We start from the raw sequence: 19,744 nt of genomic DNA, 5'->3' as shown, positions 1-19,744 counted from the left end.
ACTCCAAGGTTGTGGGTTCAGCCGTCAAGGTGAGCCACAGCTCAGCAGTGAGATTTGTTGGCATCGATTCCGGATCTTTTCTCACTTCTTCCTGCGCCTGAGCGCTGGAAAATAAACCAGGAACTCTGTAATCCTTCAGGAAGGTCTTTGTTCTGTGTCTTGTTATGTGTCTGGATAGGGGGTTTGACATTGTCCAAATGTTTTAAAATGTACAATTTTATAAATAATGGAATCATTGGTATGTATTTTGGGGAACTGTTTCGGGGATGATAATATCATCCTTAAAGGATTTTTTCCCAGACATTGACACAGTTTCCTGAGGACTAAATGAAATGTCTGTGACTATGGTCAAAACACCAGGCATTTAGTCCAAAAACATCAATTCCTGCCATATTTTAACAGCTCTGGTCCAAAGAGATGGTTTAAGGGAGTCAGATATTCCAGCCACTCTTCGTCAGGGTGTATTTCTTTTTGAACTGTGTTACAAATACACACTACCCACTTTGGAGCTACAGAAAAGCATGTTTTGGATTTGGGGTGAGATAATCATAGAGAGGCAGGATATTTTTTCTCTGATTTGGTTTTATGACATCACCATTGACTGTATAAAAAGAACAGGACATTCGTTTTTTTAAAGTCAGTTTGAAGAACTCTTTTTTTTTTTAAATGGGCAAAGTGGCAGAACAAACAAGTGCTAATATGCCCACGTAACCTCGGTCCCAACAAGCCAACTTTTGTCTTTAGCTTTAGATCATGTTAACCTATGTTCCCTTACTTTTACTCTGACTGAATCTGTTCTTGTTTTTCATGTCGTTTTGGTAGCGACAACTAAAGTAAGAACTGCCAGAGGACAATTGAAGCTTCGCCAAGCTGTGGCAGACCTAACACAGACCTAACACAGACCTAACACAGACCTAACACAGCCCAACGTAACCAGCCTCGGCCCAGCTATGTGGCTCCTGCAGAAAAACTAACAGCAGCAGAGGTTGGACCACAACTGGGACCTGAACGCTTCCAGGATGGTCTATAATGGTGTGGGCCACCTGGACCGGGCAGGTGAAGGGGCCACCTGGACCGGGCAGGTGAAGGGGTGACCAGGTCGGTACGTGACTTTCTGCAACCCTGTAAGATTTGTTTGTACAATGAATAACAAAACAAGCCAAATTATCCTTAAAATAAGTGAATATGGCAATGTAGACCAAAACTGAATTTTGTGCCAGGCTGAAAATGTATTTTTATTTCTGTAGGAAAGTTTAACATTTTTATTACATAGAGGTCAATGAACAATGACCTTCTGTTGCGTCAGCCTCTAGTGGTCATTCAAGGCCCTGAACTTGTGTGTTTGCTTGCGTCAGAGGAGAACTAGATATAACCTCATAAAAGACACAAAATACATACATTTCAGACTCAAGGTTGGGTTATATGTCAGGTTGTTTTTTTCAAGTAGTCTCATGAAAAAATTAAATATACGCTCTAACACAAAGCGGTATGTGCCCTTTTACTGTAACTACGGAGTCAAAATGTACAGGAGTTTTAGTTTAGTTTAGTTTAGTTTATTTGCACATAAAAATATATAACCGTTTTAAAAGTACAGACGAACAGTATGTAGAAAAAAAAAAGAAATAAAAAAAAGAAATACAATATAACAGAAAATGTGCGTGAGGAACCAAAAAAACCCATAAGGGCTTGTCGAGTGGTCCTCCTATAATGAAACAAACAATATCTACAGAGATATGTAAAACATAGGACAGCTAAGGAAAATAAGATAAATTACTAGAAAACAAGAACAGGAATCTAATGAGGGTGTTCAGAGAAGTATTGGAAATGAATGGTTAAGCTTTGCTAAGTTGGGCTAGCAAAAATGTTGTGATTTGTTTTTTGAAATTATTTGTACTCGAGCATTCTCTAATATGGTGTGGTAAAGTGTTCCAGTAAAGAGGTCCTCTGAACCTAATTGAAAATTGGGAAAAAGTAGACCTGAAAAGGGTGGGATGGAGATTGTTTGCAGACCTAGTATTGAAGTGATGAATTTGGGAATTGAATTGAAATAAAGAATGAGAACAGGTTGGAAGTAGCTTGTGAATGGATTGATAGACAAAAAGACAAATCTGAAAAACATTTACAGCAAAAATAGGGAGAATATTTAGGGATTGGACCAATGGGGTGGATCTAGTAAGTAAGTGTAAAAGTTTATATGAGTGTAAAGGTGCCAGATGATGGTGATGCTCAGAGCAGACTGCAGTGTTGGTAAAGTAGCTCCCATCAGAGCGGATTTGATCCAGCTCTGGTTCATTCTTTTGTAGTGTTTATGTGACATGTTTTCTCTGCAGATGGAGTTTACAGCACGTAATGCTATTAGTTTTTAATCCACTTTTACTGATGCCACCCGCTTGCCTCGCCCCTCCCTCCTCTTCCCGTCGCATCTCTCCTCATCCAACGCCCTCTTCCTCGTCCGATTCCTGTTTTCTTTCTCTTTCCCCTCTTTTTTTCTTTCTTCTCTGCAGTGGCTGCAGTTTTTCTGAGGTGGGAATCAGTCCTTCCTAAAGTGTTTCTATTTTTTTTTTTTTTGGTTGCCCCCTGAACCACCTCTGTGGACGTCAAGGTTAAGCCGGGCATCATGTCATCTGCAGGGATCAGCATGCAGGGATCACCGCGTCTGCACCGCCGGTGATATAACCGCTCTCTCCGCCGCAGCTCCGTCCTCCTCCCGGGAGATCCGCCACCTGCCGCCGCCGCGCCCTGAAGCCTCATGGCCGTCTCCAAGGTGAGCGTCCTCCAGCCGCCACTTCCTTCTGTGTTTCCATTTTTTTAGTCGTTGCAAACGACCTCTTTGGTGAATCGGACAGTATTTATGACGTTTGGCAGCGTGGCTCTGAGTTGCAGCTCCGGCCACGAGGCTGGAGCCGCGGATGGCAAGTTTATTTGTATAGCACAATTCAACACAAGGTAATTCAAAGTGCTTTACATCAACATTAAAGGCAGCAAAACATAATTAGACATTAAAAAACAAATAAAATGAAATGAAATGATGAGAAAAGAAGGTAAAATAATAAAAAGCACAAGTTGCTGAACACTAAAGGCAGCAGAGTACTGCAGGTACACATCTCATTCGTGGTTTTCAGAGAGTATTTAATTTAAGAGTACGCTTAAATACCAAATAAATGAAATAAAATGATAAGAAAAGAGGTAAAATAATAAAAAGCACAAGTTATTAAAAATAAGGGCAGCAGAGCATGGGTGCAGATCCCGGGGGAGACATGTCCCCCCCCAATTTCTGAAAAACATGAATTGTCCCCCAATAAAAATACCCTAAATTATTCAAAATTGAACAAATGTATTTTAAGACTTAAAGGTTGAATATGTATTTATTAAAAATATATTTCTAAAAAAATAATACATCCACAGTGCGTTTTGAGGTGTACAGATTGAAAGTATTGCTACGTCATAAATATTTTTTTTAGTCTGAATTAATATTTTCAAAATTTTTGACGGGCTCGAGTCGAGCTGTTTAGGACAAATAAACAAGAAAGGTAAGCACAATAAATGATTCCCTGTGCAGTATTTTTTGGCGAGCCTTTACCAATTTATGGTATGAGTTGCATATTGGCAAAAAATTCCAAATTAAAATCACGTTGGTCCCCCCCCCAATCCTGACATCGGATCTGCACCCCTGCAGCAGAGTACAGCAGGTAAGTATTTAATTTAATAGGTCCCCTTTAATTTAAGAGTACGCTTCAGTAAACAGTAATGTTTTTAGGCCTGATTTAAAGGAACTGACAGTTGGAGCAGACCTCAGGTCTACAGGAAGTTTATTCCACCGGTGAGGAGCAGAATAACTGAACGCTGCCTCACCTTGCTTGGTTCTGGTTCTTGGGACACACAACAAACCAGATCCAGATGAATCTCAGGGGTCTGGGAGCTTCATAGGAACTAACAGATCAAGCATGTATTTTGGTCCAAGACCATTCAGTGCTTTGTAGACCAGCAGTAAGATTTTAAACTCTATTATTTGACTAACTGGAAGCCAGTGTAGTGATTTCATGACCGGTGTAATGTGGTCCAGTTTCCTGGTGTTTGTAAGGACTCTGGCGGCAGCGTTCTGGATCAGCTGCAGCTGCCTGATAGATTTCTTGTTAAGGCCTGTAAAGATGCCATTGCAATAATCCAACCTACTGAAAATTAATGCATGAATACATTTTTCCATGTCTTGTTTAGACAGAATCCCCTTAATTCTAGCAATGTTTTTTAGCTGGTAATTGGCAGATTTAGTGATAAACTTTAGATGGCTGTTGAAGTTCAGGTCTGAGTCAATAATTACACCAAGATTTCTGGCTTGGTTTGTAGCTGTCAATGACATGTAGCCAAGGTGAGCGCTGATCTTTTCCCTTTCATTTTTAGGGCCAAAATTGATCACCTCTGTCTTTTATGCATTTAGCTGGAGAAAATTCTGGCACATCCAGCGGACAATCAGACACACTCTCTGGGGTTCTTCCCGGTTTTTAGATAAAAAACTAAAAATCGGGGCGGGGGGGGCTCTACTTTTAAAAACTCAAATGTGGTGGGAAATTCAAACTATTTCATATAATCCTTGTTCATGTATCATTCAATCTGTTACACTGTTGACGAAACGAGGCAAGATGTGTGAATGTAAAGTTCAAGTTAGTGCACAATAAACCTGGTTAGTCAACTTAATTTCTTTGAGATTATAGCTGTACCAGTGTGGTGACATATTAAGGCTTTTTAATGGGGGCATGGGGGGAAACTTTCCATCGAAAAATGCAGAGTTTCAGATTTTACGCAAATTTATGAGATAAAACTCAGACTAACTTCCTGAACTTTCAAATTTGAGAAAATCTGCAATTTTTCATTTTTTACTGGGAAATTTTGGTGAAATAAAAACTGCAGAATGTTCGACTTTATTAACTTTCTAATTTGAAAAAACAATATAAAAAAACTGACTTTCACACTTTGTAACCATTCAAATTTGCAGCAAAATATCTCTCTCTTTTTCAATTTTTTTTAAAATGGCAAATTTGAAAAAGAAAATCAGTCCCAGACTTTAAACATGCACATTTCTGAGAGAAAGCTCAGAAATTCTGACTTTTAAAGTTTGCAAATTACAGAAAAAGGATAAACTGTATATTTTAGAGAAGAAAACTCAGAAATCCTTTCTTTATAAATTCACAATTTTGCAAGGGAAACCTCAGCATTTCTATTTTGTATATATACCATTTAAAGTTCATACATCGCATCTTCATAATCTTGCAAATCTGTACAAGAGAAAAAAAAGCGCTATAAATTCACAGATTTGAAAAAAGAAAACGTAATTTCTTCTGACTTTATAAATTTGCAAGCGGAACTTGTAAACTATGTATTTTTATAAATGCACACATTTGGAAGAGATAACTTGGAAATTCCTACTTGTAATCTTGCAAATTTTAAAAATAATTAAAATAATCACAAATTTGTTTGGAAAAAACTAATTTTTGCGAGATTCTTTTCGATCACAACATGTATGATGCACATCTGAATGCGAGTCTGTGTAGAGGCAGAAAAGCTTTTCTGATGCGATGAAGTCATGGAGAGCTGTTTCAGTAAAAGCTGATAGAAATCAGTAGTTCTGGGTATTTCTTTTCCTCAGTCACACCACTTCAATAAAAAAATTATTGAAGCAATATAAAATAGTAGAATCCTCATATCTCAGAAGCTGGAACCAAAAACTTGGTTTGGAAAAAAAATGCCTGAAATTATTAGATTTGTTTTGTAGACGGACTTAAATAAGCTCTTAATCAAATTAGTTCTTGTGCTGTTTGAAGACAGATGACTAAGCTGTCCCTGCACAAATCTCAGAGTGATGTGCTTTTCAGATTTAGTTTCCTCAAATATTTATAGGTATTGTAGAGCAATTGTCTCTCATAGTAGAGTTTTTAAAGATTGACTCTTTTAGTTGCTAGAAGTAAAGAAATTAGCTTATTGCTTACATTTGTGATTAACCCACATACTGTAGAAGTGGATAAAATAAAAAACGAAGCAGATTTTATCTACATTTAATAAACATAGTGTTTTCTTTGGAGATTCATCCTCGGAATGAATTTAAAATGCCAAACACATTTTTTCCCCAAGTTTATATATTAAATTAGCAGTTTGTCCAAAACATACAGATGCTGACGTTTTGCGACACATGATTGAGAAAGGCGATAAAATCCTGAAATTCCAAAGTTGGAACCAAACGTTCTGTATCTTTAGAAAAGAAATGACTGCTCCTTGAAAAAGTAAAAACAAATGCTGTTCAGACTAAACTCTTGATCAAGACTTGATCACAGATGCACTACTAGTCCCGCCACCTGCAAATGTTCTCGTTATTTGATCAGTTTGGACTCTGCTTGGAGGATGGATCTTGTTCATGCTGGTGTTTACAGAAATATGTGTTGTGCATGTTAGTGACTACAAATCATGTTGACATAGTCGAGGGAGAAAATTTAAATGATGAGAATTTGGTTGAAGCGACACCCTTGTTAGAGCAAGCTAATGATAAGCCAGTGCTGGTAGATGACAGGCCGCTGATGATACTCATCGGACCTCAGATGTCCCATCCATCAGACACTACCCAGATGGTGGCTTTGCTGAGCATTTATGGATTCCATTAGGTTCCCATTTCTGTCATTAAATTATCAAGACAACCTTAAATTTAGAGTGAAGCCTTTTACCTTTTTATGGTGAATCCACTAAAAATGAAAAAATGAATATACTTTTACCTTTTAATAATTTTATTTCAACAGGATTTTAGGAGTGGATTTTAAACTCAGTGGAGACATATTAAGATTATCACTCATTGTGCTTGAGAACATTTATTTGGGTGTTTTGGAAGTCACTACCAACTTCTGGTGTGCCACAGGCATCCATTTTGGGCCCTGTCCTATTTTCATTATACATGCTGCTATTAGGGGGCAATAATTTCCCACCATATTGAGTGCGTTTACATGGGAAGTTTAATTCAGAATTAAAATTAAATCAGATTTAAAATGAGTAAAAATTACCATGCAAACACCTAATTCCGAATGAAAATGGCCATTCCAAATTAGACTTAATTCCGAAGTAAGTGGCTGGTTTATTCCGATTTTAAATCCGAATAGAATAATTCCGCGATCATGTATACACTCATTCCGCTTTAAATTAATTCCGGTCTTTCTGCGCTGCTCCTTCCCTCGCCCGTCTGTCGCGATGACGCTTATATTCCGCGTTGGGCTTGTTTTCAAAACAAAGTTTCAAGATGGCAGTACGCAGTAAACGGTGGTCAAGAGCAGAGACGATTTATTTAATAAATAGCTTGGAGGACCTGGAAATAATTAAAAGAACAGATGGCAGGAAACATAGAAACTGTGAGCTTTTCAAAGTTGTAGCGGCTAAGTTTGTTTTTTTTCCCGGTAGACGTAACTTCCGGTCCGCCCCCCTGTCCAATCAGAACCCTTCCCAACCCCCAGACCTTAAGCGGAATTGGATAAAGCCGATCAAACGTGTTTTTCATGTAAACCTTAATTCGGAATTACTATTTCCATGTAAACTCGAAGGAAAATAGTTTAATTCTGAATTATTTAATTCGGAATAATTAATTCCGAATTAAAAAACATCATGTAACTGTGGCCAATGTCTCCTTTCCCCTATATGCAGATGATTTGCAAATATATCTGCCAATCAAGCCAAGTTCATAAAATGCCCTGGAATCCATCCACAAATGCCTAGATGACATTAAACCCTGGATGGCTCAAAACCCCCTCTCCTTAAATGAGAGTAAAACTGAATGGATTGTATTTAGTCCTTCCAAGCCCTCAGTAGCACAGTTTCCTCATTTATCCCAGGTCCCGATGCCCTTTCCCCTCACTTCAACCAGGTAGTCAGAAATCTGGGTGTGGCTGTTGACAACACTTTAAAATTTGACAAACAGATCTACTGTCACAGGGCTTCTGGAAACTTCAACTCCTAGCAGAAGCCGTTCTTGAGCCGTAGCGACCTTGAGAAAGCTTAACATGCTTTTGTTAGTTCCCGCCATGATTATTTTAATGACTTTTATTTTGATAACAACCTGAACTTTACTGCGTCCTTTGCAGCTTGTTGAAAATGCTGCTGCTCACCTGCTGACAAATAGCTGGAAGCACAACCACATCGCACCGGTCCTCTATTCCTTACACTGGCTCCCCTTTGAATTTAGAATTCATTTTAAGCCTTGCCCCCTCATATCTCTGCAGTGTTTTAAATGTCTATCGACCCAGCAGAACCCAGCAGGTGAAAAATTGGTGTTATCACTCCTTTGAAGCAGCTTGTCCTGAACTCCCTTGAATTACGCTCCCTCACTGACCGGCCTCAATTCAAATCCAAACTAAAGACCCACCTATTCAGATTGTCATTTTACTCATAATAGCATTTTTATTTTATACTTTGACTTCTTTTTGCATTGTATTTTTTACCTGAGTGTTTTCATCGATCTAAGTTTCTGTGTCTTATGATTATTTTTGTAGTCCATGTTTTAATTTGATTTTAATTGTAAAGCACTTTGGTCAACAGTGGTTGTTTTAAAAAGTGCTATAGAAATAAAGATTGATTGATTGAAAATCTCTGACATAATGCAAGCTGTTGCTTTGTTTGGGACAAAGAATTATCTTTCAGTAAGCAATCCAGATTTTCAGGGTACTGTGACATAAAAGACCAAGTTTAGAGAAGAAGAATTTAGCTTTTCTAACTCCACCAAACATCACTTGATGATATATTTACTCCACCTGCACCTGTAGCACAGAGCTTTAAGGCAGCTTTCCAAAGAGATTCATCCTGCAGAAAGAGTAGGTTGAGTCAAGTGGCGGACTCTACCCACTAAAACCAGCTGATATTATAGCGAGGCTTATAGCACACATGAATATTGTGGGCGAGGTTAAAGATAATGTTAAATGTGTTTACTGGTATTAAAATAACTCAATTTCCTTAGCAGGTGGAGGCGCTGTTGTGCTTCTTTTTTTTTCTAGTCAGCAAAAGGTGAGACAGGTGTTCAACTCTTGTCTCACATTTTCTCAAATATTTAAAAGTCTCAGACTGGCCTTGAATACTGTACAGAGCTGTTGTAGAGTTATCCCGTTGTTCACACGGCAACTCCTCGGTCTCTGAGATGTTAAACTGTTATGAAATCTTTGTAAATCAGTTTCCTGCTTGTGACGGGTCAGAGCTGCTGAGGCACCTGGACCACATCATCTGCATACTTAAAAAGAGTAATTCCTTCACTGTTACAAAATATGCTGTCAGTGTACGCCGAGAGGAGAATGGGCAGTAATTCATAGCCGATTTGCTTGACTTAAAGCCATTCAAAAACACTAGTTGTCATTCGTCACATACTGTAAAAAGCTTTTAAACCACAAAATCAGTGTGATGGATCCGAAAGAAATGGTGCAGCTGGGTTTCTCGTTCCATGTTTGGTGCCATGCTCAGAGTCGAGATGTTTCTGAAACACTTGAGTGAAAAAAAACAACCTTCATAGCTGATTAGAGCAGTCTTTGAGCACCCTGAGGTTAGGGCTGGGCGATATATCGAGATTTTAATATTTATCGATATAATTTCAAACGCGATATGGTACAAGACAATATCGTTTATATCGATTATTAAAAAAAAAAAAAAAATATATGATTTTGATATAACTTATTTTGTGACAAATTGACTTAAATGTTTTATTTGAGATTTGCACAAATGTTTTGTTATTTGCACAACTGTCAACCTCAGTGGAAAAGTCTGCCTGTTACTGTCTACATTGTATTAATTGCACAGTGTATTTTGATTTAATTGTTATTCAGGAAAGGAATATATGTTTTATTTTATTCAAGAAGCATTTATATTCTATATATGCAGGCAGTTTATTTTTATTTCATTTTTTCATACATTTTGATATTGTGCAGACCTCTGTTAATAAAGGTATCTGTGTGACATTTGGCACGAGGCTTTGTATTAAAACTGTTTTTTTAAGGGTTTGCCTCAGAAAAAAATGAAGCTAACAGAGATGCTATGCTATAATGCTTTGGGGGAAACCCCAATTATGGCACAGAAAAAATATCGATATATATCGAGTATCGCCATTCAGCTAGAAAATATCGAGATATGACTTTTGGGCCATATCGCCCAGCCCTACCTGAGGTGATAGTATAGCAGTTACACGTGGTTGTGCTGCTGGCTTTAACATGGGTGAAGAAGCTGTTTGTGTTGCTCTGCAAAGATGGTGAGATCTGGGCAGTTGACGACTGCAGGATAGCTCATTTGTCAGCGGCCACCACCCAGCTTTGGTGCACTAATAAAACTGTTGCAGCAGGTTGCTGTGTTAGAAGCACGAGCTGCTGCCAGTTTCAAAGAAATGTATTTTATGCTCATATCTTATACGAATCAGAGCTGATAAATGTGGAGGAGCAACATTATTTTTTACTGACATTGCAACATTCAGTCTTTCTGTCCAGCTTGAAAACAATGACAAACTTGTAGTAGTAGGAAATACAAAGAGAAAGAACAACCGACTATTCAAACCAATCGCAGTTGATCTGTGCCGCCTCCGCTTGAACATGCTGTAACCCAAGCTTACGGTAATGGGTCCCCCACTGCAATGTGGATATACCATAAGTTTAAACCAGCCTTTAGTTCTCCACCTTACACAGTAGCCAGCAGTCACGTGCTCATGCGATGTCATACTCGTCAATTTCCCTTTGTTGTACATTTGACAGTTTTCTGAGGTCTTAACAAAACTTCATTGACATAGGTTGCCAAAATTGCCGCAGTGATTAAAGTGCAACACCTGCCATTTCAGCCATGTCTTCAAAGCTTTGTTTTATAGCAGCAGTGACTACGTTTACATGCAGTCAAAATTCGGGTTATTGCCAATATTCCGGTTACTGAAACATTCGGAATAATCCGTTTACATGCGTGAGCAAACAGGGTTATCCCTGTATACATGGTAATTAATCATTTGGGATATCTGCATCAAAACAGCGACGCGCGGAGAACGTCATGACGCAATTACCGTAATTTCTGCTTCTTCTTCCTGTATCCAAATTCAAAACAAATGCTGCTTCGCGCAACTTTTCGCTCACCTTCTTGTAAATCTCGCTATCCCGCTACTTTCTACCGTCTACAATTGCCAAAATATTCATATCCTTCATTACATTTATGAAGTGATTAGTCTCCTCCTCACTCCAAAAGTGTGGCGTGGTCTTGCGTTACGTCCTGGACTCAAAAGACCAAGATTCCTTGTGAAAAGAGCATGCGCAGAAAACAAATTCATGTTCCGTTTGATGGGGATATCCCGTTAGGCGTATACAGTACATGACCAAATATTCGGGTTTTAAAAGGAGTAACCCAGGGGTCATATTCAGGTTTTTAAAAACCCGAATATGAGCAAATTCGGGTTATTCAAAAGGGTTATTGGTGTTTACATGGCCGTGCAAAACCGGGTTATTGCTAATATTCAGGTTTTAAAAGGGTTATTGACTGCATGTAAACGCAGTTAGTGTTTTTAGGGGGAGGAGTTAGACACCAGACTCCACCCCTATCTGGGGTTGGGCCTTTTGTTTGTTTGACTTTTGAAGCATTGTATCTTGCAAACAAACTAAGTTCACACATTCAAAAAGGAAGAATGATTAATACACTCCATGACATCCCAGAAAGCAAATAATGTTTGGCCCAAATCTGGCTCATATCTGCAAGTTTTATGTTGGCTGTCATTTGGGCTTGACTTATGGAATTGAATCGGTGTAATTGTGGCTGCCTAAACCTAGCCACATTCCAGGCACGGAGCAAATCTGCATCTTCTTTGGGGCTTTGAGTGATAGCTGGTAACCAGTGTTGGGTGTAACGCGTTACAAAGTAACGCGCAGTGTTGTGCAAGTTCATACTTCTCATGAATTAGTTCAAAGTTCAGTTCACATAGTTTAAAAATGAACAGTTCACGTTCATAGTTCACCATTTTCATTTTGAACTAGTTCAAATTCAGTTCATTTCAATATTTTTAGGTGAGAAGTACGAATGAAACGCCTAGTGGCGTTTCAACTTTATTCAGAGGCTGTAAATCTCCAACATTGTAGTGCATTATCAATTTGTCTACCTGTTACTGGGAAATCAGACCTCTTGGTCTTTCTGGGAACTTTTTTGATTGTTAAGGACTCGCAGATATTTTCTCCCACTGGGCGGATGCTTTAACTCCACATGACGTTTTAAATTTGAAGTTGACGAGGCAGACGTTCAGACTTGTTTTCTCAGCGCAGGTGGACATAATTTGCACAGAAAGGTTAGTTTCCTACCGTCAGACTCTTTGGGAGACGATGTGTAAAATTCCCGCAAATAATGATAAGCGGATCATCATCTGGCAGCTCACTGACGCTGCGTCTGCAACGTCTCTCTTCACCTGTCAAGGCTGATTTATGGTTCCGCGTTAAATCGACGGGGAAGACTACGGCGTAGGGCACGCGGCGACGCAAACTATACGGTCCACACGCCGCGTATGTAGGTGTAACGCGGAACCATAAATCAGCCTACATTCGTAAAGACTGCACCGGGCTCGTCGAGCATTTTAAATGTGCACGCCGCCCGCTGGTGAAATAAGAAGGATTATTCCGTAATAATTGGACCTAAACAGTGAAGCTCACATAATCTGAACAGATCAAATTCGTTCATTGCGTTCAGTTCAACGTTCTCACAGAAATGAACGTGTTCAATGAACGCGTTCATTTGAACGCGTTCATGCACAACACTGGTAACGCGTTACTGTAACGAGATTACATTCGCCAGTAACGCAGTAATGTACCGCGTTACAGTTGTAATTCGGGTAATCCCGTTATAGTTTAAGTTACTTTAGTTACTTTAAGCTTTTCAGCTACATGTAGAATGGGAGAACAGAAAAGAAAATCAAACTTGCCTTTCATGCGTCTTCACGCGTTGCGCAACACTTGTCTGACTTAAGGCTGATTTATCGTTCCGCGTTAAAGCGACGCAGAGCCTACGGCGTAGGGTATGCGGCGACGCACACCGTACAGGATTTTACGTGATTTTACGGGACTTCTGGTGCTGATCTGGGCACTGCAGTAATAAGGTTCCAACTACAGGACTGTCTCAGAAAATTTGAATATTGTGATAAAGTTCTTTATTTTCTGTTATACAATTTAAAAAAAAAAAAAAAGTCATACATTCTGGATTCATTACAAATCCACTGAAATATTGCAAGCCTTTTATTATTTTAATATTGCTGATTATGGCTTACATTTTAAGATTAAGATTCCCAGAATATTCAAATTTTTTGAGATAGGATATTTGAGTTTTCTTAAGCTGTAAACCATGATCAGCAATATTAAAATAATAAAAGGCTTGCAATATTTCAGTGGATTTGTAATGAATCCAGAATGTATGACATTTTTGTTTTTTTAATTGCATTACAGAAAATCACAATATTCTAATTTTCTGAGACAGTCCTGTATATGTTGTTCATTGGCAATCGAGTTATGGTGCAGCTCAGGTGATATTGCGGAGTAATCCAAAAGTAATGTAACTAGTTACTTTCAGCAACCAGTAACTAAGTAGTGTAAGGATTACTTTTTTTAAAGTAACTAGTAATATGTAATGGATTACCTTTTTTGAGTAACTACCCCAACACTACTGGTAACCCACTTCAAAACTGACCCTAACCCATGAAATAAACGTCAAAAGCTAGACCCTCTTCACAAACCTTCGGACCCTTCTGGCCCATCAAAGCATCCCTAGTGCTGTAACTGTAAGTGCCAAAGGTACAGTAGTCCAGATCAGGCCAAAATCTATGATCTGTCTGGGATATCTGCCACTAAAAAAACCACAACCATATAGAACCTAATCGACTTGTGATATCCTGACCAACAACATTGCTTTAGATGATTTGTTAATAAATATATATTAAAAAAGAATGCATGAGTTGTAATTGACAACAAAATACATTACGTTGTTTTGATTTTCCAGACAAAACTCTTTTGAAGGGCTAATGTGGTAAACCCATGTAGTGGCCACGTGTTTCACTAAGCATTTAAATCGTTTCTGGATGCCCTGGTATTCATGTCTTCACTCTCACAGCACAGCGGAGCAGGGCACTGTCTGACCTGAGCAAGGGGCTTCCCAATAATCAGGATTCACATGATTTGAGTCAAGTGAATTATGTGGCTCATTAATTTAGTTATTTGTGGCCCAGATTCCTTTTGAAAAATAAATAATTAAATTCCAAACCAGTACGAGCTACATAAGACAGAGGATTGTATTTGTTTTTCCTGCTTTAATTTGTAGGATACAAGTGCATTTTTTTTTTCTCTAGTAAAACAATTTATCGTCATTGTGACATTCACTTGTAAACCTTTTGGTGAAGCTGTGTATTAATAATCGCAATGAATTTCCTCATAAAAAGTACTGATTCTGGAGCCACCCTTCAGCTCCCATGAGGTTTAACGCAAATGTTCTCCGAGTCTCCCAACAAGGAAACGTCCATCACTCATCATTTGGATTTATTAATGTGCTCCTGTATTCCCAGCTTTTCATTCTCACATGTCTGATTATCTCCAAGTTGTAAAAGACGACACTAAGTGTGACAGGGTGGTCATGAGTGGATGCTGCCAGTTGTCGTCCCAACACTAGATCTGACGGAGCAGGCCTAATGGGGAGACTCCTGCCAAAAAAAGCATTAGACTAATGAAACAACTAAGAATAAACATGGCCTGTTGTCGCTGACTTTGAACTGACGACGAGGGGGAAAAAAGTCAAAGTTTTTTAATGAGTTTGTGGAATTTAAAGACTCGCCTCTGTTGAACTCTGCTCCGTCTGTAGTGAAATCTGTGGTGGACTTTCATGTGAGGTCATAAAACACGGAGCTGTATCCCTGGCGCGTTATCACACACACTGTTAACACATTCCTGAGATTTCCACTCGTTGTCCAACCTGTGACTTGCTAAGTATTGTTTTATTTTGTTGTTTTCTTTTACTTGTTTTTTTTTTCGACTATTATCTTTTCAGTTAAAAGAGGAAGTTCTTGCTGGTTATCTTCTCACAGCATTGGCCTGCTGCTGCACACATGTATCAAAGTCCTGCTTGCACGATTAACTCCTGTGAACTGAAGGTGTGTTTTTGAGCAAATATTTCCTTGAAGCTGAGGCCCGGAGAGGCAGAAACTCTTTACTTGAGATGTGACTGTCAAGCTGCTGTTGGAGAAATAAGATAATTGCAGACTAATCAATAATAGAGGCTCTGTTTAAGATAAGACTTTTGCCATATTATTCAGAAACCTGTGGGTATTTCCCTCTCCTGTGCTCTTTTGAGTGTACAGTAATATCTTTCATGGTATGGAATAACAAAATCAACCTCATGTATGCTAACGTTTGAGTCTGCTCGGCGGCTGGTTGGGAACACTTGATAACATCATATTATTTTCGGTGAAAGGTAAAGGAAGACTAGCAAGGACATGAGGCTCTAAATAAGTTTCAGTCAAAAAGAAATGATCTTGACTACTAACCATATTTAGTCTGCTTGTGAAGGTTTGTTACACCTGCTGGACAGGCCTTGAGACAGCGTTATTTAAATTTTTTTCCCCAAAGTCAAGACTGAACGTTTTAATTGTTAATCGGGAATTAGTCATTTTTTCTTTTTTCAGACATTTTATGGATAAAATGACAATAATAAATAAAATGACGATAATTTATACAGTTTAAAGGGGACATACTATGGAAAAATGACCTTTTCTGCTCTTGGACACATTTACCTTGTTCTTAAGCCACTGCCAACTACAAAACAACACACCTTGGGGTAAACCTGTTATTTTTTGCGTGGTACCTTTTTTTTTTTTTAGGTCTGAACAACAGCTCATGGACTCAGTGGTTTAGATTTTTGGGCAACTGTGATGCCATAAACCCAGACTGGAGTAGAATGATCCAGCCTCCCCATCTGTATCTCCTTCCAATTTCACACCAAACTGCATTTGTATTTGTCTTTGTCTTGCATTTGTGTTGCATCAGAAATGTGTATCTCTACTTCCTGTGGGAGAGGGACGTGGAGTGGCACTGATTGGCTGACTCCAACCCCCAAAATGAGCTGCCATGTGGACAGAGCTTTAAAGACGTGGTTGAAAAGGATTCTTTTGTCTTTAATCCATGTGGTATTTTGACCAAAGCATGTCACAGACATTTGATTAAGACCTAAAGGAATTCATGTCAGCCTTTTGGGGGGAAAAGCAAGAACACGTCTCCTTGGATATAAAAGACTGAGAGGCGTGAACTGATCTTGAAGCTCAGAAGAACAAATAAACGACTGCACTTTGCTTTGTTACGACTGTGATGGCTCACATGGTGTAAATCCATACTGAGGTGAAGAAACCATTACAGGCTAGTACGTACATATCTATATCCACAATTTCTCAAACTCCTGACTAAATGGTATTTTAAGTAAATACAGGTATTTGGAGACTTCAGTTGGAGATTTTTTTTAAAACTTTTTTTACTTGTGATTTTTGAGTGAAATGTTTTTACAGTAGAAGACTTATTAATGAGTTGGTTGTAAAACCGATTGTAGAGCAGTTGTCCGGCAGTCAGAAGACTGAACCCTGACCAGTTCACATGTCCAAGTGTCTTTGGGTGAGACATTGCTGGGAAACATGCGAGAAATCATAGTTAATTTTTGCTTTCATCCAAATTTTAACACCTGACAGTAAATTGTCTGTGCAGATATTATAATAAAAACACAAGTTTTATTAAAATAAATAAATAAGCTGCACCCTGCAACACCACTCATCATATAGATTTACATATAAATTGGCATCTTAACAATAAGTTTTAATCTGATTTAAACAAATATATTTAGAATGTGAATGCAAGACTAAACATTGGTAGTTTTAGTGTTTATTTCAAATAAAAACCCAGCCTCACGGATCAGTTGTTGTCTCGTAAAAAGATGGATTAATACCAACTGTCCTGGGCCAAACTGAAGAGGAAGGAAATGTAATTATTTATTTGTCAGTAAAATTGCCAGTGAGGCTTTTTTACCCCCAGTATTCTCAGTTAAATAGTTTTCTCCATCAACTGCTGTGTTGGTGATGGTTGAACACTAACGGGTCCTCACACGAGTCTTTGTACCATGCGTTTATTTATTGAGATCCCCATTAGCTGCAGCAGAAACTGCAGCTATTGCAGCGTGCATTTATTTGTTGTGGATAACATCACCGATGGATTGGAAATCAGGATTGCAGATCAGACTTTGTGCCTTAAGGGAGTGGTCTTCAACCCTGGTCATCAGGGCCCACTGTCCTGCATGTTTGACATGTTTCCCTGCTCCAGCAAACCCTTTTAGAAATGACTGTGTTGTTAACAGACTTGTACACCTTTGATGACAACCTGATGATGACCATTAATTAGAATCAGGTGTGTTGATGCAAGGAAACGTGTAAAACATGCAGGTCGGTGGGGCCTGAGGACCAGGGTTGAAGATCACTGCCTTAAGGTGATGCTGGACAACCTGATGGTGACAATAAATGATATAACATACAAAACTGTACCTCCACAACTAACCCCCCTGGGGAATCTGGCTCAGGTTTTTGACTGTACCACCACCACTGAGAGCAGTCCTCATTAGACGTAATAAAGGACTATCTCACTGGGATTTCACTGTGATGATGTGCTTTTTCAGTTAATCTCACAGTTCTTTACCTGCCAATGAAACAACTAGTTAATATTCCTGGGATTCTTGAGTGGATTATGGCATGTAGTTGTGTTCACCAGTGTTTGCATTTTTGTGGTTCGTCAGCAGGTGCTTGCCATGTTTGGGCTCAGCAGCCAAAGTGAATAAAAATGTCCAGGCTTGAGCTTTAGGAAGATGAAAGACGTGAAAGATGATTACTGATCATGTCCTGACAATGGCTTGAAAATCCTAAAATGCCCTTACGTAAACGTGGAGTTTAATGTATCCTCTGTAGTTGTTGTTGCTGTTGAGAAGACAGGAACCTTTCCCCAAACATACCACGGCCTGCATTTTCTCTTCCCTGGAGGTGTATTCACACAGCTGCGCAGTGCAGCAACAAATGACCTTTTTTAAACAAAAGCTTGGAATGACTTGTTTGAATTCCAGCCTGGACTTCTTCTCTTTGCTGTTACATCACTGCCTCTCAGATCAGGCGTGGCAGGTTGCCGCGCACGTTTCTGACATGACAGCTGTCAGATGGTTTGAGGATTATCTACGGCTGCTCCCACGTGGGTTGAACAGGGAGGAGGATTAGTTGAAAAATGGATCGAGAGGCTACAGCTTTGCATACTGTGCTGCTGTCCTCTCCAGCCTGGAGGGAGGTGACACACTGAAAATCACAACAAAGGCAGCATTTCATCACTCCGTTGGGTCACAAAGTGAACTAGAAGGCCTAAAATCAAAAGTGACATAATCTATGTGGGGTCACATTTGGAACAAAATACAACTTTGTCATTTTCTTTGTTATTTAAGTAACATTTTGATTGATTTGATATTTTTCTTTTCACTAAGATGAGGTTGGTTTGAATGAGCTCTGGAAAAAACCAGCTAACCAACTTAGTGTCATGAACTTGTGTTTACATGCCTGTAGCACTGATATGATGTGCTATAGTTATGGTTGATTGAAAGCCAAGTTGATCTCAGTTTGTTTGCTTTTTCTGTAATGGAGACAAATTCCACTTGCATTATTGTAGCACATTGATTAGTCATTTTAGGATATTTACAAAGTTAGTTTAATCAGACTGTGAAGGAACAGACGGTACACTCATAAATGTAACAGTAAGAATATCGCAGAATATTACTGGAGTCATGCTTAAATGTTTACTTGAAGATAGTAGAAGGGGCAAAAAGTTAGGAAAAAAACAGTGGAGAAAATCATATGCAGACAAGGGGATTGAGTTCATCCATGTTTCTGTATTCATAGCATTAATATATACTACACAGATCACAAGGCACATCTTGGATCTGGAGCCCTCAAATGAGAAAGCATTTCACAATCCTTTTTTTTTTCTTTATTTCAGATTGATGAGATCTGATTAAAATAATTTGTGTTACGGTCAATAAGACGACCATCTCTACTCTTGTGCTCACAGATTTGAAACATAATTTGCTATATTAGAATTTCAGATGAAGTTGCAACTTTTGCCTGAATTGCCTCGTTTGTGGTTCTGATTACTTATCTACATCTAAAAAGAGAATGGTCTAAAAATAGAAGAGTCTTGTCTAGACAGTCTTGGCCTTTTAAACTTAAATTTGTATGTATCTTTTAACTGTGTTTTGTTTTTATTGTAACTGTGAATCGCTCTGTGACCATGGTCTGTGAAGGGCGCTGTACAAATAAAATGTATTTACTTACTTACTTACAGTTTACTCATAAACAGCTATAGGCGTGTATCAAACTTACCCTTTCTTAGTAAAATCCTAGAAGAATCTGTTTTTTAACAGCTGTATAACCTCCTGACAATAAATGACTGTTTTGATGTCTTCCAGTCAGTTTTCGGCCACATCAAGGCACTGAGACAGCTCTACAAAAGGTCCTTAATAACATCCTCTCCAATACGCATAGTGGCAACATTACAGTTTTTGTCTTACTGGGTTTCAGTGCTTCATTCGACACGGTTGACCATAACATCTTGATAGACCGCAGTTGAACAACTGAGTGGGGCTGACTGGAGTCCTATCTAAAAGACACTGACTATTTTGTGTCTTTAGGTCAGTGTTTCCC

General features: G+C 38.8%; 1 protein-coding gene across 1 annotated transcript in view; it reads left to right on the top strand.

Annotated features, from left to right (window-relative positions):
- The first annotated feature begins 2,526 nt into the window (after positions 1-2,526).
- Positions 2,527-19,744, top strand: part of coro2aa (coronin 2Aa) — a 56,181-nt gene continuing 38,963 nt past the window's right edge. The window contains exon 1 of the mRNA XM_061717881.1: positions 2,527-2,764. Coding sequence (XP_061573865.1) covers positions 2,750-2,764 — 15 coding nt within the window. The 5' untranslated portion in view covers positions 2,527-2,749. The remainder of the gene's footprint in view (positions 2,765-19,744) is intronic.

This window comes from Cololabis saira, chromosome 1, assembly GCF_033807715.1.
Source record: "Cololabis saira isolate AMF1-May2022 chromosome 1, fColSai1.1, whole genome shotgun sequence".
Lineage (NCBI taxonomy): Eukaryota > Metazoa > Chordata > Actinopteri > Beloniformes > Belonidae > Cololabis > Cololabis saira.
Note: the sequence above shows the minus strand (reverse complement) of the source record. Positions and strands in the feature narration are given on the sequence as shown.